The sequence below is a fragment of the Ursus maritimus genome, unplaced genomic scaffold (genome assembly GCF_017311325.1).
Source record: "Ursus maritimus isolate PB19 unplaced genomic scaffold, ASM1731132v1 scaffold_32, whole genome shotgun sequence".
NCBI classification, from domain to species: Eukaryota; Metazoa; Chordata; class Mammalia; order Carnivora; family Ursidae; genus Ursus; species Ursus maritimus.
This window is the reverse complement of record NW_024425786.1, coordinates 6,835,650-6,859,126: the sequence shown is the minus strand read 5'-3', so window position 1 is coordinate 6,859,126 and position 23,477 is coordinate 6,835,650. Positions and strand designations below refer to the sequence as shown.

Sequence of the window (23,477 nt, the reverse complement as noted above, 5' to 3'; positions counted from 1 at the left end):
ACAGAGGCCCAATTTCAGTTCATCAAACTTCAGCTGAGGATGGGGAACAGGGGGGTGTCCAGCCCTGAAGACACCCTCGCAGGGAGGAGCCAGTGCTGGGAGAGGGGCTGTCCCACCTCAGGACTGGGGGGGGGGGGCCTCTCCGGCCCAGGTACGTGTGGAAGGAGGAGGGCGCGAGAAGACAGCAGATAGAGGCAGAGGGGGCTGCAAGCTGGTGGCCGGCAGGGGCGAGGAGGGGAGAGTGTGGTCTGCCCTCAGGGATTGACTGGGGGCAGGGAGCTGAGCTCAGGCCGCAGCTCTGGGAGGGGGTTTGTTCTGTTGCTGGTGGTTAATTACTATAGATTAGTTTGCGTTTTCTAGAATTGTACTACTCCTTTGTGTCTGGCTTCTTCGGCTTAACATAGTTGATTGGTGACCCGTCCATGCTGCTGCTGTGTGAGCCGCCCGGTGCTTGTTTCTAGGCAGTGGTCCGTTCTGCAGGTATCTCAACTTTTGCTTATGCCTCCATCCAGTGACGGACACTGAAGCTTCTCTGTGTCTGGCATTGTGAATAAAGCGGCTGTGAATTTCATGGGTGAGGCTTTGTGTGGGGTCTGTGCCGGGAGTGGGGTGCCGGGTCACGTGGTAACTTGGTGCTTAGCGTTTGGAAATCATGAGGGCTGCAGTTCCTCCAAACCCTTGTCCACACTCGCTGCTGTCTCTGTTGTTTCTGGCCGTCCCCAGGGGGTGGGAGGTGAGGTCTCACTATAATTTTTATTTCCATTTCTCTAATGACTGCACGGTGAGCGACTCTGATGGGCACGGGGTTTCTTTTTGGGGTGCTGAAAACGTTCTGGAATTAGACGCTGGTGATGCGTACACAGTGGCGATCAGTTAGGGACCAAGTGCAAGGGTGAAGACATTTATTAGGGGGATGCCTAAGAAAAATATTCAAGTGACTATCCCATTAAGCAATGTTATTATAAAATGACCAGTTCCCCACATTCTGTCATTTTTAAAAAATAACCTGTTTAGTTTAGAATCGTTTTAGACTTACAGAGAAGATAGAACAGAGCTTCTGTCCACCCCACGTCTGTTTTCCCTGTTTGCCACCATCTCACATCATTGCTGGGGGCCCTCTGTCTCAGAGAATGAACCCGTAACACTATTAGCAAAGCCCCATAACAAGGTTCTGAATTTACATAGGCTAATATTTAGGAACTGCATACCAGCTGCATGCATGTTAATGATTTTGTGCAGGAAAATGCAAGTTTAACAAAATGTGTTTAAAAGCCACCTGGGGCACCTGGTGGCTCAGTTGGTTAAGCGTCGGACTTTGGCTCAGGTCATGGTCTCAAGGGATCAAGCCCAGAGTCCTCAGCCTCCCTTCTCCCTCTCCCCCACCCTCGCTCATGCTCGTGCGCGCTTTCTCTCAAATAAATAAAATCTGAAAAATAAATAAAAGCAACTTGGGGCACCTGGGGGGCTCAGTCGGTGGAGCCTCCGACTCTTGATCTCAGCTCAGGCCGTGACCTCAGGGTCGTAAGATCGAGCCCCACGTTGGACTCCACGCTGAGCTTGGAGCCTGCTTGATGTTCTCTCTTTCCCTCTGCCCCAACGCTTGCACTCGCTTTCTGTAAAAAAATAAAATAAAAATAAAAACAAAAATAAAGAAAAGCAACATAAGCCGACTGTTTACTGAGCATAAAGGCAGAAGGGACCTGCTAATTTGGTCGTTTTCTAGATTGTTCCATTGTACCAGGGTCACTTGGGGATACTTATATCGGCCCTTTCGTAAAGTCATCAGGGGATGCAGTTGGTAGTTTGGCAGGTTTGAGTGAAGGGGCCAAATAAAAATGAAGTATTAAATTCAACTGCCCCCTCCTTTACTATTTATAAAGTCGAAATAGAGAAGTCTGTTCTTCAAGCCAGACCATAGTGAGTTTGGAAGCTGCAAGTTCATGACAAATGTCAGTGTCTCGGCAAAAAGAAAACGAAATCTTTAGACAGAATCCCAGCTCAGCAAACCTCTCAGCAGCTGTGGGGAGGACTCAAGGTCACAAAATGCTCTGACCAGCGACGGCTGCTCTGTACTAGCCTTTGCCGTAAAATCGAAAACACGTGCGGCTGGGTAGCTCCGTTCTTCCTGCTCTTCCTTCCCTCCGGCCACAGCAGGTGGAGAAGGGGAAACCCCGCCTCTCCTCGCTGGGAGGGAACACCCCACAGGTCCTGGGCGTGGGGGCCCTGCCATGGGGATTTGTGCTAGTGTGCAGCGGTTGGGTGCATTAATCTGGAAATTTCCAGCAGCGGCGAAAGGAAGCGTTAAATTCATTTACAGGAATTATTTCTGTTAAAGGCGCCAAGGGGCCCAGCAGCCTGTCTGCCGCCCCTGTGATCCACGCTGCCTGATTCGGGCTGAGAGGCCCCAGGCGTTAGTTTATTGATTCCCACGTGGGATTCAGCTAAGTAAGTGACTAGCTGATTCGGTTGAGTAGAGGGAAACAACAAACGTGGAAAATGCTTCTCTACACATAGATCTTGGACTCGGATCTTTTTGGTTCTCCAAAAATTGAACAACTTTTAAGTTCAAAAAAATTCACCACCTGAAAACTCTCCCCATCTTTAGAATCCATGGGAACAATGAAAAGACCCCAGTAAATTTCGCCCTGCACCCTCAGCCCTGCACGCAGCAGAGAAAGCCCTGGGAGCCACACCCAGCACTGGTCTCTGTCAACCCAACAACGTATAATAAAGGCATTGCCTCTTCTGGCCCTTGGGACTCTTTTTTTTTTTTTTTTAAGATTTTATTTATTTATTTGACAGAGAGAGAGAGAGAGAGCAAACACAAGCAGGGAGAGTGGCAGGCAGAGGGAGCAGTAGAATCCCTGCTGAGCAGGGGAAGCCCGATGCGGGACTGGATCCCACAACCCCGGGGTCATGCCTGAGCTGAAGGCAGATGCTTCACCGACTGAGCCGCCCAGGCGCCCCGAGGGGACTCTTTCTTTGATATCATATGTACTTTCTCTGGGCAGCAACTCATTCAGTTTTTGGAGGCTCCCCCTGACCCCAGAGCCTGCACCCAGGCCCCAAGCAGCTCCTAAGCATTGTTAACATTAGGTCCTTATTCGGCTTTAGGGGGCAGGACAGATACCCCAAGGGTCAGCTGCAGCTTTGTCCCTGGTTCTGTGCAGGTCCAAAGCAAGCGGCTTCGCACACATTCGCCACGGTCTGCGTGCTTCTGCTGAGGTCGGAGGTCCATCCCTGCGGTGGCAGCCAGGGCAGTGACCTTGGGCCCCCGGGAGGCCATCCCTTTGTCCCTGCACTGCTGTGATGGCCTCCCTGCTGGCCAGCAGACCCACTGTCCCTTGAGGTCCCTCCTGCAGCCCCAGATCCAGCCTGACATCCTTCTCTCTTTTTTAAAGATTTTGTTTATTTATTCGACAGAGATAGAGACAGCCAGCGAGAGAGGGAACACAAGCAGGGGGAGTGGGAGAGGAAGAGGCAGGCTCCTAGCAGAGGAGCCTGACGTGGGGCTCGATCCCATAACGCCGGGATCACGCCCTGAGCCGAAGGCAGACGCTTAACCAGCTGAGCCACCCCGGCGCCCCTGAGATCACTTCCTTTGTTAGGGTCACAGCAGGTCGGTGGCTAGACTGGTCAGGACACTCACAAATGCTTGTCTCCCCTTCCTCCTCCTGAGAATCACCCCCTTCCCTGACCCCCAGTCAGCAATGTGCCTCACCTCTGAATGTGGGTGACAGGCACCTTCTCCTGAACGGACCCAGGAAGTCAGACCGGCTTCCCCAGTGACTTCCAGTAGGAGACTGGAGCTGGGCTTCTGCCCTGAAACACCTCTCACCGACCCTCGTGGACTGGGGGCCCTCTGGCATGCGAGTGCGGCTCAGGGCAGGGGGGTCAAAGCTTGTGTCGCTCAGGCCTTTGCAACCTGAAGTGCTACAAACCGTCAGGACCCTTCCCTCAGACCAGCCTTCTGCCCCCTTCTGCCCCCACCCCATCCCCTCACCTCAAACAGTGCCCCCTCCTGGGGTGGCGGATTTTGCGGGGGGAGGGGCTTTGGCTACCGCCTGGCCTCTGCTGATGTTCCGACAGTGGTAGTTCATTATTTGTGACTGTTCCTTTAATCCTGTGTCCCCTGGCCCCCCAGCACCGAAAACCCTAGGAGGACAGGCACCTGCCCCCTCATGGAGGTGGGATATGTGTGACCTCAAGCCTCCCTGGGGACCTGGTCTTGGTCCGCCCCAAGCTCACCCCCATCCGCTCCAGTTCCGTGAGCTAGCATCTGGCCCTCTCGCCTGGCTTCAGGGGGGCCCTGTGTGTCTCTCCTGTCACCTTTCCTCGGAGCTGAGACCTGGAAGCCTCGTGGACATCTCGTGCGTTCATTCAATTCATTCAACAGTATTTCGTGAGCCTTCGCTGTGAGCCGAGGTGTCTGCCCCGCTGGCGGTTACCTTCTGAAGACTGAATGGAAGCGACAGGACACTCAGGGAGGGAGTCACGGGGTGGGGGGGGGGATCCAGACAGGGGAGGCCTCTCAAAGCAGGGGCCTTTGAGTGGTGCCCAAGGCTGTGCAGTGAGGGGAGGAGGGCTGCAGGCAGGGCGCCCAGTGGCAGGTGTCAGCCGGCTGTCTCCAAAGCAGCCAATGCAAAAGCTCAGAGCTGAATTTCACAGAACCCATGCTCCACCCTGCCCCCCTCCTAGTTTCCCTAGATCAGGAGCCGCCCTTCCATCCAGCCAGCTGTGCCTGTCAAAAGCCCAGGGGTCAACCTGGACATCCCTCCACCCCCACCTCCCATTGCCGAGTCCTGTGGGTTGTCCCGGGAATCCGGCAGTGTCCTCCATCATCCTGTTCTCACTGCATCTGCTCTCCCCTGAACCAGGCAGCTGCCGCTGCTGGCTCCCTCCTTTCATTCTTGCGCTCTTCCAACCCTGTCTCCATATTGTGCCGACTGATCTTTTAAAAACGCACATTTGGTCCTGTCACCGCCTTGCTTGAATGCAGCAATGGCATTCCCTTGTTCTTAGGATGAAATTGAAAATCCCAATGCACCCTTCATGGCGGTCCTCCTGCTCTCCTGCCTCCCTGGGCTCTTGCCACACTCTCCTGTCAAGTCCTTGAAAGCTGGCACCCGGGCCTTTCCATACGCAGACTCCCCATACAGTGATCTCCATCTGGTCCTTGAGCTTCCTCTCCGGCCTCCTGACTATTTGCGCTGGAGACACTGTACCCTGTGACCTCACAGCCTTCCGCTGCGCGTGCACAGACCGCACGCTGACCTAGGCCTGCCTCCCTGCGCTGGGCAGGGCTCCGCGGAGCAGGGCCATCACCACTGCGCTCACGTTGGAGCCCCAGCACCTGACACGGCCCTGCACACGCTAGGGGCACTGTAGCAATTATTACGCAAATCTGGCTGGTGACGGAGGGATGAAGACAAGAAGGTACTGTGGAAATCCTGGATTTTTCCCTTCTTTCACTGTGATCCAGCAATCCCACTAGTGAATGGGGGGCACACACAACTCCAAGCCAAGTGTGCACAATCCCACGTTGGCCCTGAAGCCAAGCTGGCTGTACCCCAGCTGTCCCCAGGTCCCCCCCAGGTAGCAAAATGTCCTCTGAGCTGCTACCATAAAGAACGCTTTGCAGTGTGGAACCACTCTGGACCCCCGCAGATGCTTCCTAATTGGGGGGGGGGTGTCTTGCATTTGCGCCTAACCATCTCCCAGAAGGGCCAGATCAACTAGGTCCTTCGGCTCCGGCTGCATGGAGAGGTCCCAGTGTCACATGGCTTATTGGTAAGGGGGTGGTAGGCTGGCCGTGGTCTTGAAATTTTTGAAAAGATCAGAACTTTTCCTGTGCATAGGCCGGTCATGGCCTCAGGGGGCATCACAAGGACCCTCACAGTCAGTGAACTCTGGGGTCTGGGGTCCACCTGGGAACAGCCTTGCCCTGCCATCCCAGAGGACCAACTTCTGTGCCACAGGTGACTGGCCCAGCCCAGCTCCCTGCCGAATGCCCCTTGGGAGCCCCCCACCCATCACCCATCCTCCCCTCAGGCGCTCACATGTGCCGGGCTGCCCCTTGGCAGCCGGCTGTGCTTTAATCCCCCCCACGCCTGCCACTTCCGAGTTCGACTGAGCCCACAGAAATGCAGTCCCCGTAGTCACCAGGCAGCCCAAGCAGGGCTCGTACAGGGGACACTGACAAGGGCCACTCCTTGGCTCCAGACTCAGTGTGGGTCCAGTGGGGCGCCTTCGAGTGCTTTCTCTGGATCCACCCTGCACCTGCTCTCACGGAAGCCGGTTCTCACCAGGCTGGGTAGTGTCAGGCTGCTCACCCGGAGGGGCCAGCGCTGAGCCTGGCTGCCAGGAGGGTCAGCGGGCCAGTGGGAGGGGGCTCAGGAGAAAACAGGGTCTGTCACTCCTGCAGCTCTGGGGGTGGGGTTGGGGACTGCTGGTTGGGACAGGCTTTCTGCCTGAGCCCTTGCTCACACTGTCCTCAGGGACACCCTCCTTGGTTCTGTGCTCAGCAAGTCCTGTCTGTCCCACTCCCCCCAGGCAGTGGGTCTCCTGGTTCAAATCCCTTCGCCTTCTGGGGTCACGGGCACGCTGTACTTGCCACGGCCACCATAAGCCCCAGGACCCCACTCTCAACTCTGTAATGAAGAAATGAGTGAAATCGCTTCCAACTGCAGCCAGGACCCCTGCCCACCCAGGCCTGAGCCGCCGGAGTGAACAGAATAAAGACAAGATGGACTGAAGTATATAGTTCAAAGGTTGGCATCTTTTTTGGTTTCCTTTTTTGCTTTTGTAAAGAAAAATAAGGTTGTGTTTTTTGTTTGAAAGAAAACATACGTAAGCCCCCCTCCCCACTCTGCCTCACCCCTGCCCCTGCGGGGTGCTGGGACCTCCAGTCTGGGGCAGGAGTGGCCGAGCTGGCCAGGCTGAGAGGAAAGGGGCGGGCACTCTGTGTCAGGGCTTCCTCAGAGCCACAGAGGAAGGGTATTTGGGAATGGAGTTTGGCTTTGTTAGGCAAAAAACGAAATTAAAAAACTCGACACACATGCCCACTATACAAATGGGGCCAAGAAGCACCACCTCCAAGCTGGAATCATCTCCGGCAGTCGGACTCAGGGTCCCGGTGTGGCCCCCGGCCCCCCACCCACCATGTGCTGGGGTGGGAGACAGGGCAGGAAACAGCTCTCAGGACAGGAGTGGGGGGAAGGGGAGAGAGGGGAAGTCAGAGCAACTCCTTCCCCGCATGGTAAAAAAAATTACTAAAAAAGCACCCAAGGCTTAAAAAAACGAACCCTCCCTGGAAGGGAGAACCGGGGGCGTCCTGCTTACCCGCAGAACGCCTTACCTGGCAAAAATGTGTAGAAAAATAAAATTAAACTTTATCCCTGAATGATAAAGACCCTTCCTCCTGCCCTCATGACCACCACCCCCCCCCAGCCAGCAAGTCTCAGAAATCACCAAGACCGCCATCCCTCCCCAAGGGGCACGGGTACGTGCAAGACACACACGTGGCCCATGCCCGTGTCCGAGGCCACATCTGAGGGCCACACGCANNAAGTGGTTGGAAGGGCAATGGCAGGGCCTGAGGGGAGTGGGATGGGACAGAAAGCCAGCTGAGGTGGCCTGGAGACAGAGGTCGCACTGAGCCCCCTGTGACAGCACAACGAAAGGGAGGCAGGAAGTAGGGTCTCGGGGGCTGAAAGGGACCAGGTTTGTGCAGGGCGGGGGCGGGGTCCGGTCTCCTCGGAGACCCGCAGGCTGCCTGTCCAGGCCTGTCCTGCAGGGCAATGCAGGCTGAGGGCCAAGCGAGGCCCCTGCGGGCAGTGCATGGAGGGACCCGGAAGCGCAGGCCTGGAAAGGGGGTGGGGTGCCCTGGGTAGTGTTCTCAGTGTCATGGGGCTGCTGCCGGGAAGGTCACTAGAGGTAATAAAATGGGGGCACGAGAGGGCAGAAGGGAGGAGAGGCGCTTACACTAGAACTCTGAGGGGCCCTGGGCTGGGGACCCCAGGCACCCACCTGCCCATCCAGGAGAGCAGAGAGCACGCAGGCCTGGAGCTGACAGGACAGGGCAAGACAGGGGCAGGAGATGCCCGTCCTCGAGAGGGCCCGCCCAAGGGGTCTGTTCTTCACAGGGCAGGACTGAGGGTGAGTGACACAGGGACTGTCCCTCCCTCCTCCCCCAGGGAACCTGAGGCAGCTGCGTGGGACAAGAATACAGTACAGAGACGTGGTCCTCGCCCGCAGCGCAGGGTCGGGAGGCAGCCGGCTCCTGCTGCAGTTACAGTAGTAGTGGCCCTCTTGCCAGGCGGGCTGGGCAGTGGGGGAGAGGACCCCAGGGTCCTGCGGCCCCTCGGGGACCCCTGGCTTCGGGATCAGGGTCAGCACCAAACACAAGTGATGTCAGGCAAGGAGACAGGCAGGGAGGAGAGTGACCTCACGGGCCGCGCTCAGCCCTGCGGTCTGTCAGGTGAGGGGGAGGGATCCCGAGGACAGGACGGGCCCAGCGAGGTCCAGGGCCCTGGAGAGGGCAGCGGAGGCAGCCCCTTGGGGACAGCTCCGAGGCCGGCAGTGGTGGAAGCAGCATGCACCTGGGCGCCCCCGAGCCCCTCTGGGCACCGGGAGGCTGCAGCCCGCAGGTCAGCGCAGGACCTGGTACAGGTAGGCCGAGGTGAAGAGCACGTTGGCGGCCAAGCTCACAGCCAGGAGGCCCCGGACCAGGGAGGGCCCGAAACGACCTTCAAGAGAGAGCGAAAGACACAGTCAGAGGGACAAAGGTCAGAAGAGGGACCTGTGGGTGGTAGGGTCACTGTGCAGCGGACCACCAGCCCAGCCCCCCAGGGCCTCCCCGTCCAGGAAGACCCCTGCACCTGGGGGTCACTTGGTCAAGTCCTGCCTCCCCAAAGGAGCCTCATTTCCTGAGCCCGCGCTACCAGGCAGGTACTGGGCTATGGCGTCCCGCACTTGTACCCCGGTGAGCGGGTCAGGAGGGCGACCCCCGGTGTACAGACAGGAAACGGGGGCTTTAGGGGAGTGAGCAGTACCCTGCCCAGGCTCCAGTTCCCCGCCCCAAGTCTGTGCTTGGGGTCTCGCGGCTGCTGGGTCACACCGCAGACCAGCCGGATTTGGGGCCAGCACCTGTCTCCGGTCAGCTCAGAATGATCTGTACAGAAAGACTCCCCGTACACGTGTCCACCCATCGTCTCCACACACGTGTCCCCGGGTTCTCCTGGGCTGACTCGTGTGCCCAGTGTGTCACAGAACCAGGACCTGCTCTCATGCCCCGCCCCGCGGCCCGCACGCAGAGGGGCCGGATGTGAACCCCCCAGCTCTGGGCCCGCATCCTCCCTGGGGACTCTGTGAGAGGGCGGAAGCGCTCTGCGTCTGTGGGGCGAACAGGAGCCCACACGTGGCACTGGAACATGTGGCACTGGAACACGTGGCACTGGAGGACTCGAGGGGCGGCCGGCACAGCTGAGGAACTACGTTCTCACCGGTACTAGATGTTACTGCTGTTAAATCTAACCAACTCCCTGCGGCCAGGGGCGGCCTACTAGTGCAGATCCAGACCCCGAGCCGAGGGTGGGCATCTGTCTGTCCGCCCAGTGGTGGCCAGACCCGGAAGGTGCTGGGTGGGCTACCTCACTGTCCTCTGCCATTTGAGGGCCCTGGAGGGCTTTCTCTCCCAGGGTCCCAGACAGAGTAGGAGGGGATGCGGGCTGCAGTCCCGTGGCCCCCACGCCGCCCTGCCCCGCTCCCCCAGGTCGGAGCACAGACCTTTCCAGGCGGCGGCCTCCTCTGTGCACCCTTGGGTGGTGGTGTCTACCACGCAGGTGGATGACTGAGATGAGTCGTCCTCTTTCTTGATGGACCGGCTGCTGCAGGCACTGCCTCTTTCTGGCACTGACCTCATGTCTGCGGAGAGAAGGGGTGTCTCAGCGACAGACGTGGGGCAGCTCGACCTCCAATCCCATGACCATCCTTGGATGCGGCCAGCCAGCCCTGCCCCCCCAGCCCACCTGCCCGACGCTGGGCAACGGGAGGCCAGGGTCCTGTTCCCATCCCAGCTGCGCAGCTGCCACGAAGGGAGTGGGTTTTAAACCAGGAGCAGCAAACTCCATGGCCAAGAGGCGCAGATGAGGCCACGAGGGAGGCTTCGGGAGGTGGGGCGGGGCGAGGGGGTGGCCAAGGCTGGGACGTGGGGTCTCAACCCGTCCTTCCACCTGTCTGGCCAGTATTCAGACCTACCGCGGCCACGTCTTCTGACATTGTAAGAGGCACTGTAAATCCACACATTCGTGTGAAAGTTCTTAATTTTAAAGGTTGAGGCCTAATTTAAAAAATTTTAAAAATGCTTGGCAGACCACCACCGTTTGAGCAAAACAAAAATATCTGCGACCAGACAGACACAGGCTAGCAGGGCACGATGCATTTCTGATCCATCCCAAGAAACAAAACCCTTAAGGTCAATTGCAAAAGAAGAAAATAAAGTCAGCCAACAGAGGGCAATGTCTCCACGGTTCAAGGTCACCAGAAGCCAGGCCGGGAGTGCCTGGAGCTCGGGAGAGCGGCAGCACGTGCCCGGGTGAGCGCAAGGACAGGCCCTGCGCGGCCTCTTGTGGGTCGTCCCACACCTGCACATGCCCAGAGGCACTGTCACAGCTCAGCTGGGCTCTCCCATCTCCCGGGAGGACAGTCAGAGGGTCGTACCCACAGTGAGCTTCGTGTCCTGTGCCGGCGATCTCTGGGGCACCGGGGGCGGCTCGATGGGGAAGAGGCTGCCGTTGTGGGGCGAGTGCTCGTCTGAGCTGCTGGGTGTGTTGGGGGCCTCCCCGGGGGGTGATGGGAACAGCAGCAGCTTCTGCCCCTTCAGGTTGAGCCGGGCCGGGCTGATGAGGGGCCTGCGGTGGCGCAGAGAGCCAGAGCTGGAGGCCACGGAGCCGGCCACGGAAGGCGCCGGGGAAGGGAGTGGGGAGGAGGGGCAGCACCCCGACAGCAGAGAGAAGTAATCTGGAGGGCAGGAGGAGGACAGAGACTTCTGGTAAGAATGGGGGGTGTGCGTGCTCCCCACCGTCGCAGCTATCCTTGCTACGGCGGCCTTGTTCCTGGGGCTTTTCCTCTAGCAGCCCGGGAAGAAAGGCAAGGCTGCACCAAGACGGGGACAGAGGGAAGCCTGCCGGGGGCTGAGGGAGGGCAGAGGATCACAGACCCTTCGCCACATGCCCTCTGCCCGCTGAGGGCACTCCTGACTTAATTAAGGTCAGCGAACCCCAGCCCTGCTCGTGGCGGGATCCTGGGTGCGTGTCTCCGTCAGTCATCACTGACGACGGTGACAGCATGATATCGAATCCTGGAAGCCACCGCGCCCATTTCACAGAAGAGGAAAGCGAGGCACAGGGCTGAGTCACTTGCCCAGGACTACACAGCTGGGAGGCACAGGGCTGAGACTTGAACGCAGGCCCCTAAAGCTCACATTTAGCCACGATGCTGTCCCACCCACAGGACGCTCTGGAAACCCAGGCCCACACGGTCCCCGTTGAAAACAGCTCCCCGTCCTCCTTACCTGAAACGGGAGCCTCTCCAGATCGAGACACCTGAGACGGGGGGCGGCTCCCGCTGAATAGATACCCCGAGTCTGGAGAGGAAAGAAAAGGGTGACACATGTCAGGCCCGTGGTGACGACAGCCGCCCACCCCCTCCATTCTCCAGTCCCCACTCTGCTGACATTTAACCTTTGTCACTCACGTCAGGCTTTCACGAAAACAGGGGCTCTGAACCGACTCCCTGAACCACCGTCCGAGATCCACGTGGCCCGCTCTCAGTTCGTGCAGAAAGAAACCCACAACGGCCCCCTCCCCCCAGAGCCTCTCCTTCAGCCTTCTGGGGTCCCGCCTCCACTAACCTGCACCTGCCGGCCGTGCTGCACCTCAGGGGGCACCGAACATGCTGCTTTTCCTCAGTCAAGTGCACCCCAAGGGCAGAGACACCACCCCACGTAACCTGTGTTCCCCCAGCACTCGGCTGAGAGCAGAGTGTGGAAAGACCCAGCGGCCACTGCGTGCCGTCCTGAGCCGCTGCTGCTCCATCCCCCTAGGGGCGCTGGGGGCCCTCGGTCACAGCGCACCGCCTGCCCCGTCCCCCACAAGACCCAGGGATACAGACCCACGCCAACCCGTGTCTGGGTAAGGGTGGCCATGCGGCCTTTCCGGAACCTGTTCTATGGATGCTAGGAGAGCAGTCTCTTTGCTGGGCATGAGCTGTAGGGACGCAGGGATGAGGCTGGAAGCAGGGAGGAACAGAGGCGAGTAGGGCGAGAAGGAAACACAGGAAACAGGAACCCGGCCTGGCACCTGAGCCCCAGACCACCAGCGCCTCCTGGCTACCTGAGCCAAGGAGCTGCAAAAACTCCTTCTCAGCGCCCCCGGCAGGGAGACCCTGGGATCCCACCCGGCACTGGACATTCCGAGACCAGCCTGTGTCCCACAGAACTGCCCTGCCGCCCTTGCCTCCAGCCCCACAGGGCAGCAGGGAGGCTGCGGGTCCTCCACGATGGGTGGGAGACGCAGCCTCAACAGCCGGCACTGGCTCTGGGATGCCACCCACCGCTCCCAAGGCGCTGGAAATGGAAGCCCCCAGCTCGGCCCCCCGGGGTTGGCATGTGCGGAGAGTCACGCACGGAGAGTCATCCCAGGAGTGTGCGGCCCAGGGCAGGGCTGCTCCTGGCGCCCTCAGCAGTCTGCCCACTCCCTCCTCAAATTCTCTTCCAGGGCCACCAGGAACAGGCAGGGACATCTCTGCTCCAGGGGAAAAGGAAAACCATCATAGTATCAACTCAGGATACAAGCAAAATGGCCTTTACGTTGGAGGAGCTAAGCCTCTGGTCATTGCTGTTATCGGTATTCCCATCCCATAGTAATAACAGCAGCCATGTTTGCTGAGGGCCCTGTTCTAGAAGCTTCCCTGATGTCATGCCCACCTTGGCCCTGAGGCACAGCCTCTGGTTCTAGACCCTCCCAGGGTCATGGGCTGGGGGCCTGCTTGGCTGCTCCCAGCTGACGATTCCTGGCACTTCACTTGCCCGCATCAGGTGCTCACAACAGCCCCACAGCGTGTGTATTATCAGCAGCCTGCTAGAGATGGGGGCGTCTGAACACCCCCATTTTGCCTCTATCAGACCGGCAGCTAGTGGACTTTTCTCCAGAGGGAGGAGCGGTGGCAGGGAGCTTGGGGCTCAGTTTTTCAACCCTGTGTCTGCCCTACAGGGAACAGGAGGGGCAGGAAGGTGCCCCTCGGAGGTCAGGTCCCTGCCTTTCACCTTGTGGGACATTAACCAGAGTCATTTCTGTTTTGGGGGCTTGAACTCACGATCCTGAGACCAAGAGTCATATGCTCTACTGATTGAGCCAGCCAGGGGCCCGAGTCATTTCATGTTTTAAAGAGCAAAACAAGAGGCAGCCTTCCCCCGCAGTCTGCACCTCTCCCCCCAAGATGGCCACCGGAAGGCTCCGGCAGGACCCCAACTAAGCTGGTCCTACAGAGGCCTGGGAGCTTGGGCCCCTGTCCCCACCTTGGCCCCAGCTAGCCCCACCCTCACCCCACCCAGAAGGCCTGACGGCCAGCTCCAGAGAACCCTCTAGGGGAAGGGCCCAGCTGCTGGGCCTCCCACATTCAGAGAATTCCAGGGTCCCCCCCACTCCCAGGGCCACAGGCAGGGGATCAAGAGCTCTGCTGAATGACCATTCCCAGAGGAGGGCGGCTTGCCCAGCAAGCCAGCTCACTTCTGCTTACACAAAACTATCTCGAGTCCAGGCAACTGTACTCAGGACAATCACACCTTCGGCCCTACCCCAAAGGCCTTGAACCCTAGGGACCATGTGACCCAACCCTCTTGCAGTGTGACCCACCCTCTACCCAAGAGGACACCTGAGCTCAGGAGCCAGATGACTGGGCACAAAGCCCGGCTCCAAGCTGCAGTGGGACCCTGGGCAAATCATGGGGGGAGACTGAAGCTCAGAGAGGAATCTGACTGGAGCTGGAGCCCCCAACCCGGTGGAGCAGCCAAGGGGCTCAAATGAGACACGGACTGCAGGTCACCAAGCCTGGATTAACTAAGATGGCACCCATATTCTTGGAGGCTGGGATCCTGCCTCGTGGCTTCCCACTGCCAAACCTGCTACCAGGGAGCCAGCCCCCCCAGGACACAGCCCGAGGAGGAGACAAGCCCAGTCCGCCCGGGGTAGCTTCCCAAAGCACTGAGGGCCATCAGAGAGCACTCGCTGGGCTCCGAGGAGGAAACACCAGATTTAATTTATAACTGACTTCCCAGAAAGATTCTGCCGGAAAAGGTGAAGAATAAGACAAAGTCCGTCGCGCCAAGGACCAGATCTCGGTCGTGCCAGGGCCCGCATGCAGCAAGCACTCCATAAATGTGGGCAAATTTTCCAGCCCCCAAGGTCTCAAAACCATGGCAGTAATAACAACAGTAAGACTGGTGGTAAAAGACAACGCCCAACGTAGCTGCAAGGTGCCAGCTACGCTTCTAGAAGGTGCTTTGAATGTGTCACCTTGTTTGACACAAACACCCACAGGCAGGTTCTCCTACTAACCTCGTTTTCTTGGAGGGAAACTGAGGCTCAGAGTAGTAAGGCAGCTGCCGAGTGGACTCACCAGGATTTGACCCCTGTTCCGCCCTCCTGCCCCGCGTCCCGCCCCGCGTCCCGCCCCGCGCTCGGCTGGCGTCCCCGCGCCCAGCCCCGCTCTGCCCGCCCAGGCGCCAGCACCTCTTACCTGCCCGCGTCAGGGACGGTATGGTGCCCAGCGAGAGGGCCCGGCTGAGGCGGCCTGGCAGCGAGGAGGGCGAGGCCCGTCGAGGAGACCGGAACAGCTGCTGGTTGGCGAGCGGCAGGAAGCCGGGTGGGGTGGGGATGAACAGAGACGGCGAAGGGCCTGCACTCGGGCAGGGCACAGCCAGGCTGGGGCTCGTGGGGAAGAGGCCGGCCACATCGCGTGGGAAATACCTGCAAGAGCCCGTCGGGCACGGGAGAGAACAGGAGAGTCAGCCCCGGGAGGCTCTGGAGGTGGCCTCCGCACAGGTCCCGTCCCCTCTCCCCTGGTGCCAGGTGGGGCCGGAGTCGGGGTCCCAGGGAGGCGTGCGTTAGTTGAAGCAGAAAAGCAGTCCGACCACATTCACGCCATTAGGAGCGGGTGGCTGGGAGGTGCCAGCGTGACCCACCCCTCCCTGCATGCCCCCTCCGATCCCCCTCAGCTTCACAGCAAACTAGTTCTGCTACTAGTCTCGGTATTAAAGTGACACTGTCGCCCTTGCCAACCTCACGCCAACCCTTCGCCTTGAAGCAAAAATGCCCAACCCCGTGCCAGGCACTCAATGAAGTCAGAGGACTTGGGCTCCCCTGGCCTCTTTGTGCTCCATGCCCAGAGCCTCCTGCCAGGGCAGCTGAGCTCAGGGAGCCCCCTGCTCCCCAGGGCCCGACTCCGGGAATCCCACTGCTGCTCTCTGGTCTTGGACACTCATCTAAAGCCCCTTGCAGAGCGGAGGGGGAGGCGGCCAGCCTCAGGGATCCCTGGGAAGAGGCTCTTGGGAGACACAAGCCTAACTCAAGCTTAGAAAAGACCGGTAAACGATCGCAAGGCTGCCCAAAACACGGAAGGTGACAGTGTCTCTTTAACTCGAGAATGGGGCAAATCACACAGGACCTGGTGGCCCCAAGCCAGATTGTCAACCATGCTTCTGATTAAGGCAACCGATTACAGAGGGAGGGGAGGGACAGAGGCAGTTAATACATTAGTCCGCCGTCTGGACGGAGCTGGGGGAGGTCCGGCCTTACCTCAGTCCCAAAGGACAATTGGGGCCATGGACAAGGTGCTGATGGATGGGCAGGCTGGTCAGGCCCTGCAGCAGAGCCGGGGGCCTGCTAAGGGACCCACCCTGCACCCATGTGACCAACACTCAGGGCACTGCTAGCCAAACTACACTCGGCTGATTTCTCTATTTTTTACTCCTAGCCCTCGCTTTAAACAAGTTCTATGAGGCAAGTGTGGGGTCCACCACTGCCCTCCTAGAGAATCATGGGAGCTTTTTAATGCTTTCCAAAGTGCCAGGAGGCTACCTGGATGTCAGAACCAAAGGCAGGGCCCCTGGGTTTGGGGGACATGGGGAAATTGTGGCTGGAACTCAAGCCAGTCGCCAGAAGGCTCTGGCCAACTCCAGGCTGGCTGTGCCCGCACTCCACATGCTGACTTGTTCTGCCCAAGCCTGTCAGACACCCACCTCCTTGCCCCCAGACACCCGAGGAAAGTTCTATCTCTACACAGATCGATTTTGTGTTGTCACTGTAGTACTGGGGTCCATTTGGCAGGATGGCGCCACTCCTGTGGGGGAACAGCTGGAGGTGGGGGGGCCACCTCACTCACTGTAGGGGCAGGGAAGGTGCACTGGGACCTTTGGCCAGCTTGCTCTGATCGCGGGTGAAGTTCTGTCCCCTGCCGGGGCCTGCACCTCCTCGAAGACCCAGTCCCCAGGCAGGGGATGCCAGGCCTGTCCAGCAGATGGCAGCAGGACTCTGCGCTGGGCCTCCTGTGCCCACCCCTACCGCAGAGCCCACGACACCCCCTCACCCCTCCAACTGGCAAGTGAGGGGAGAGGCTCCACATCGGGCTGGGGGTTTTGGAGGTGGTCAGCTGTGCCCAGGAGAAGCTTCCAGGGTCTTTCCAGCTCTTCCCTGCTTTTCCCAGATCCTGCTCACACCTGGGGCCACCCCAGGTCTTAAAACGCAAGTCTCTCAGCATCTGGCACAGGAGCTGTTCCCAATCTCTGATTCCACTAAGACTGTTGGCACCGAGGAGCCGGTTCTTTGGTCTGTCCCCTCTTGCTGTGACACGCAGTGACATCAATCAACTAGCAGATCCTCGTAAAGTGCCAAGGGAGCTCCCATCACGGCTCTGCAGCAGACGGTCCCTGGGAACCTCTGCCAGGCCCCAGAGAGCTCAAAAGTATCGACGCTTCCTTTGGCAAGCACCCCCCCCAGACCACCCTGCACCCTCAACCCCCATCTCAGAGAGGCACTCAGCCCCGAATCCAAGTCTGTACGCCCACTGGGATAAACAGGTTCTGGGACGGGGCAGGCGGCTGTACCACGTCCCATCTGACACTAAGGGAGGCTGGCTGGTCTTTTTCAACCCAATCCCAGTCCGAGACAGGAACGGAAGTAGAGAAAGGACTACATTTTAAGCAGCAGTTTATTGAGACGGGGGAAAAGAGGACCCAGCAGGGCACATTGGACAGCCAGGCCCGGAGCCGTTTGGGGCCTGCGTCACCAACACCCAAACCTGACTCCTGTGGGCACGCCTATGCCCCGAAGTCCCCTGCCCCGGCCCAGAAGCCTCCGAAGGAACGTGAAAGAACAAACAAAAAAGACATGGTACCCGATGCCCGCCGGTGAGAGCAGAGCCCCGGAGGCATTTATTGAAAATACAGCATGAAAAACACGACATCTACGGCCAGGAGTTACGGTTACAGCAAAGAGAGAGTCACCGGCCAGTCCTCCGCAGGTGCACTACACAACCAGAGAGGGCGAGACACGTGGCAATAGTCGCGGACTGAGGGACACGGGCTCCTCCCCGGGCGGCTGCGTCGAGGCCGTTGCTCAGCCCGTTGGCGGGGACCCCAGACTCGGAGAGAGAAGACAGCCACGTGGGCCTCCCTCACGTCTTGGAGATAGTCACCCCGACCCCAGGTGGTCTGATAGTCGTCCCCAGTGGAGGGGACAGAGGTCCCGGGAAAGGAAACACATTTCCAGTTAATAAGCCACGATCCCAGGGCTGCCTGCACTTCCTCAGCTGTTGCCAGCAAACATCAGAAGGTGCTGGAATACGCTCCAGGTAATGAACTTTAAAGGACAGACAGGTAATTTTAAAAAGTCACACAAAACTCTTAAAAAGCCCAGGAAGCCGTGCTCTGCCGAGGCTCCTCTCGTGAGGGCGTCTTTCCCTCCCCGCTAGAGCCTCGGCAGGGGCTCCTGGCCAGCAAGAGAGCTGGTTATGGTTATTATAAATAATTTAACTTAAATACACACATACACACAGATGTCCTGCTTCTAGTCAATGCCAAGAAAAGCAGTAATTAGCATCACACTGTCAGTTTCCTTGAGAACGGGAGACTCTGTACAGGAGGGCATGCATGGCCAACAGACCACTGGATCTTGGCCTGGTACCTGCCGCCTCCTCCCCTCTCTGGCAGGCTGACTGGGGGTGAAGGGACAGGCGGGTGGGCCGTCCCCCTTCTCCCCCCATGACAGCAAGGCCAGGCCAGCAGGGTTCGCTCCTGGTTCAGCGAGGCTCCCACTCCTCCTTCCTGGTCAGTCATCTTGCACCTCACCCCCCAGAGAACAAGCCGAGCCCAGCCAGGCGGGGCCTTGACGGGGCCACACAGCTAAGGGGGCAGCTCCGGACCCAGCCAGGTGCCAGGGCAGGGGACCGGCTGCCGCACACGCATGGGAGTGGGGTGGGCTGGCTTCTCAGGACCCGGTGAACATATAAGGGCCATGACGGTGGGGCCCAGGCCCCATGAAGGGCCTGACCAGGGTGCTCTCCGACCTCCCTCTCAGGTTCGGCTAGTCGGTGGCCCCTTGCTGAGCATGACCCTCACATGCCTGTCATCTGCTTTGCCTTCCCCCAGCTCCGATGTGTAAAGGGGAGTGGTTGGCACCCTTGGGGTCCCATCTGGAGGGGCACGGCTGCTCAGAGTGATGAGTGGCAGGGCACACCGGCCCTGGAGGGAGTCATCAGAGTGCAGAATGCAGGAAGGAGACAGCCATGGGCCGCACGCCTGCTGGGACGGCACTTGGACACGACACCCTAGGCTAACTACTTCCTCTGCATGTGGGTGGCACTTCTGCGTCCACACCAAGGTCAACACTCAGGCACCCTGGAGAAAGGTCCACTCTCATTTCACAGACGGTAAACTGAGGCTGGGAAGAGCCGGGGCCTGGCTAGAACCAGCTAATGAGCAGCAGGCGTGCTTCCCCGAGAGCAGAGGCTCTGTCCCTACCCTCCCACTGGCCCCACAGAAGGGGAAGCTGCCCCACAGGGAACTGGAAAGCAGGAGGCTCGACAGCCTCCATGAACGGTGCCAGGAGCCAGGAGGGTAGTGACAGGCCAGAGAGGAACAAGGTGACAAATGACCCAGTGTCATATGTGTCATTCTTGGCCCCTGCCCCGTGCTATCCTGAAGGAGTGAGAACTTTCCCCAGGCATCATATGGGAGCTGAGTGGAGGAAATGGAACATCCCAGGCACACGGTAGGGGAGCAGGCCGAGAGCACTCAGGCCTCCACCGCCAGCCAGGCGGGGCAGCCTTTGCTCGGCAGCCCTGCATCCCAGCCCCTGCAGGGGTGGGTGGAGGGCTCAGCCACCAGGATTGGGCCCTGGCTTTAAAGGCAGAGCCAGGTGCATCTCAGAAGAGGGAGCAGTGCGTGCTTGCCCTGGTTAAGTCTAGCCCTCAGCAGTGCCCGAAAAAGAGATGAATAAAGGAAAGACTGCTCGGATCCCCACCTGGGCAAACTCCCACAGCAGCTTGGCTGCTAAGACGACACTTGCTGACCATTGGAGCAGCAGGGTTCTTGCCTGTCCCCCTCAAGAGCCTCCCCCATACACTCACGGTCAGGCCCAGTCGGGACCCAAGAACTGCGTTCTCCATTCCCGGGGAAAGAGGCTGAGGGACCACGGATCTCAGGAAGGTCTTGGAGCTGGGACTGAACTGTAAACCCAGAGCGGGGGGTGGGGGGCAGCCCTGTGTCTTCTGGGTTCCCCGGCTCCGTGAGGGTTGGCCAGACCGCAGTCAGGACCAAAAGGATAGACCAGGGAAGTGAGGTGGGGACAAAGTGGGGGGCTCTGCTCGGGCCTCTGCTCAGCAGCACCTGCCCATGCCAAGCAGCCCAAGGAGGCCATGCGGCAAGGGCCCAGCCCGCAGCCACAGTCACCAGCCTGAGCCAGGGGCTCAGGGATGGAGCGAAGTGAGAGGAGCAGCAGACAGCAGGGACCTGCCCCTCACCCACAGTGTGAGAACCCGGAAAAGGGCACGGCCAGGGTGGGGGCTCCTGGAGCTGCCAGCTGGAGGCCCAGGGTCAGAGGCAGGCTGTGTGGGCGCCACCCGTGATCCAGTCTCTGGGCAGTGACGGGGTCTTTGGCCAGAAAGACGGCGGCAGTGATGGACAGCTAGAGGGCACTTGGGAGGGTGGCCTGGTGGTGCCAGAAAGGACAGGGGGCTCTAGGCTGGGCAAGGGCAGGAGTGAGGCAGGTAAGACGCAAGTCAGAGGGTCCCCGCTCCGGGCCTGTCCGTCCGTCTGTCCTCCCCCCGCAGTCACTGCTGCTTCTCTGACCTTCGGGGCCGGAACCTCCGCGGACCCGTCGCCTTCCTTGTGGCCACGGCTGCTGTGAAGCCCACCAGGCAGCACAGGGACGTGGTGCTGAACTTGAGTGTGTCCAGCCAGCTGGGTGAGGCGGCCTGCAGGTACTGCTCAGTCAGGTGCAGCCCCAGCAGCAGGGCCCACAGGCAGGTGGAGAAGGCGTCGATCCTCCGGAGCCTGCGGACAGAGGAGGGGCGACGGTGAGGGCCTGGGGCGGGCAGGGTAAGAACCTACCCTCTCCCGCCACTTCCAGCCTCCCATGTCCATCTCTGGCCCTGCTCAGAGGACAGAGTCCAGGGCCAAGAGGAGAGCAGGGGCCTCTGACCCCCCACGTCCAACACCCATGCGCTGAATGACTCTGAATGGGCTAAGGCCCCTTCCTCAGAGCCCCGGAGATGATGCGGACACCACTGAGTACGTTCTCCAAGTGCACAGGGGAGAAGGGCCCCACCTGGTCCCCCAACAACCAGACAGCTGGGTGGGCATCATCTCCCCAACTCGGCAGATGAGGAGCCTGAGGGGACAAGAAGCATGCCATGTGGCCGAAGCTCACAGCGGTGAGGGGCAGCCCAGCTCTAAGTGCCACCACGCCCTGGGCAGGCCGTTGTTTTCCTCGCGCCCCACACCCCCCCGACTCCCAGCTGCCGGAGAAGAGGGACCATGTCTTGTTCCAGCCACACCACGGAGCTTCACCCAGGCTGCGTGCCCAGCAGAGCCTCCTGGCTTCAACTCCGGGCACTTTTCCTCCCACCCAGTCCCGCCCCGCCTGGCTCCACACGCACCTGATGCGGCCAGCCAGCAGCATGGCCAGCAGGCAGGTGAGCAGGCCCAGGGCCACGACGCCCATCTGGTGGCTCTTCCCGAAGGCCCAGGCCTCGCGCAGCTTCTCGGCCGCGTGCTCGGGCAGCAGGCCCAAAAGCTGTTGCCAGCCCTCCGCCCCCGGGGCAGTGCTGTTGTCGGGTGCGGCTGAGCCATTGCCACCGGGCGGCAGGGCTGGGGGCAGGGTGGCCTCTGGGGCAAAGGGGTTGCTGGTGCCACAGAGTGCGAGGGTCAGCAGGAAGGTACAGGCCAGGAAGGCGAGGGCGCGGAGCACGATGACCTGGACCGGGGCCTTCACTGAGGATGAGAAGCTCTGAGGGAGAGAGACTGGTTAGCGAGATGGCCAGCGCCCCTGACAGCCATCCCCAGTGCCTGCTCTGTGCGGGGGTCGGGCCAGGGCTCCAGAGCACTTGCTGAAGAATCCACCTGGTTTCAGGGATGACTGGGTGGCTCAGTCAGTTAAGCGTCCGACTCCTGATCTCAGCTCAGGTCTTGATCTTAAGAGTCCTAAGCTTCAGCCCCGCTTGGAAAAAAAAAAAAAAAAAAAAAAAAAAGCCACCTGGTTCCTGATGGTCACAGACAGTGTCTTTACTAGGTCTTAAATCCTCACCTACTCCCAGCTTTGTTTCTAGGTTTCCTGCTGTGCTCCACTGACCTGTCTCCTTTCTCGGCCTTCCCCCACCCTGGAAGTCACTACGCTGGATAAACTACTGCTCTACCACGTTCTTTAGAAAAACCCTTTTGATATTATGGTGACCGTTTTTTTCTAGGAAGTTTTTCATTTTGTCAAGTTCTCATCAAAAGCTCCTATCGTGATCTTAACTGGAATTATAATACACATAGAACTCAGGCCAAAATGAAGGTAAAAAAACACAGCAATAAGTTGTTTGGTCTAACACGGTGGTGAGGAGGAAAGCCAAAGGTCAGTGCGTCTGGCTTCCTGCTGTGCAGAAGTGGGCGTGCAGGCCGGGGCTGTGGCCTTGTGGTCAGGGGCCTGGGTGCAGCCTGAAACCGCACACCAGCTGGACGCAGAACCCATCTGGGCACCCGAGGGGGTAGGGAGGAATATCTCTGGGGTGGATGGGTTGTTTTTTGTTTCTTTGGGTTTTTTAAAAGATTTTACTTATTTATTTGTCAGAGAGAGAGAACACAAGCAGGGGGAGCAGCAGGCAGGAGGAGAAGCAGGCTGCCCGCTGAGCAAGGAGCCCGATGCGGGGGCTCAATCCCAGGACCCTGAGATCATGACCTGAGCAAAAGGCAGACGCTTCACAGACTGAGCCACTCAGGCACCCCTGGGGTGGATGGTTTTTACTTCTAATCCACCTATTACATCAGAGTTTTTAAACCAGAACATTCCATCAACCTAGTACAGTGATAATACCTAAAAATAGTTTTAGCAAGACAGTCCCAGGTTCAAATCCTGGTGTGTGGCCCTCTGCAAGTTATTTAACTCCCCAAGTCTGGTTTCCAGCTGTAACTGGGGGGTCCGGGGCCAAAGGGTGGACCCCCCCCGAAGGGTACCATGGGGGACGCATGCCAGTGTTGGGGAAAACATCCAGGTACAGCAGGGCCCTGACAAACCCCCGCTCTCAAGAGCACAGACATAAACGCAACGCGATCCTGAGCCACACTTCCTGGGACCCCTGCTTGAGCTAAGGACACGAAGGGGCCTGGGAACAGGTGGGACTGGGGCCCCCTGGGAAGGCTCCTGCCTTCAGGAAAAGGATCTCAGCTCTGAAGACCTGCCCTCCACTCACGGGGGCTCAGCCCTCTATCTGGGGGTTTCTTGCTCCATCTCAAGGGTGTGACTCCCCGAACGCTCTTGGGGGGGGCGCTCGCTCCAACCTGTGTGTGGCCCTGGTCCGCCTCCCGGCGCTTGAACTGGTGGCTGAGCAGCAGGGCGCGCAGCTGGCGGTTCTGGTGCTTGATGTAGTACTCGACGGCCGCCTGGCACGGCCGGCACAGCTTGTACATCTGCTCCAGGTGGTGGCGGTACACCTCGATCTCTTCGTCATACCTGCCCTGGGGGGGCGGGGGGCACGATAAAGGCTCAGCGTCCTCAGGGGGCCGGGGGGGGGGGCGACCACGAGCAAATCGTCCCTGCTTGGCGGCCGCCTGGCGCACGCCGGCACACTGACATCTGCTCCAGGTGGTGGCGGTACACCTCGATCTCTTCGTCATACCTGCCCTGGGGGCGGGGCACGATAAAGGCTCAGCGTCCTCAGGG

At 59.3% G+C, this 23,477-nt stretch overlaps 1 protein-coding gene across 1 annotated transcript in view; it reads right to left on the bottom strand.

Annotated features, from left to right (window-relative positions):
- Window positions 1–7,574: 7,574 nt before the first annotated feature.
- TMEM201 (transmembrane protein 201) overlaps window positions 7,575–23,477 on the bottom strand; it is a 30,236-nt gene continuing 14,333 nt past the window's right edge. Inside the window, exons 4-11 of the mRNA XM_040645537.1 lie at window positions 23,096–23,272; window positions 21,214–21,563; window positions 20,405–20,608; window positions 14,797–15,026; window positions 11,573–11,644; window positions 10,720–11,019; window positions 9,787–9,924; window positions 7,575–8,747 (exon numbers count right to left, since the gene is read on the bottom strand). Of these exons, the coding sequence (XP_040501471.1) occupies window positions 8,650–8,747; window positions 9,787–9,924; window positions 10,720–11,019; window positions 11,573–11,644; window positions 14,797–15,026; window positions 20,405–20,608; window positions 21,214–21,563; window positions 23,096–23,272 (1,569 nt within the window). The 3' untranslated portion in view covers window positions 7,575–8,649. The remainder of the gene's footprint in view (window positions 8,748–9,786; window positions 9,925–10,719; window positions 11,020–11,572; window positions 11,645–14,796; window positions 15,027–20,404; window positions 20,609–21,213; window positions 21,564–23,095; window positions 23,273–23,477) is intronic.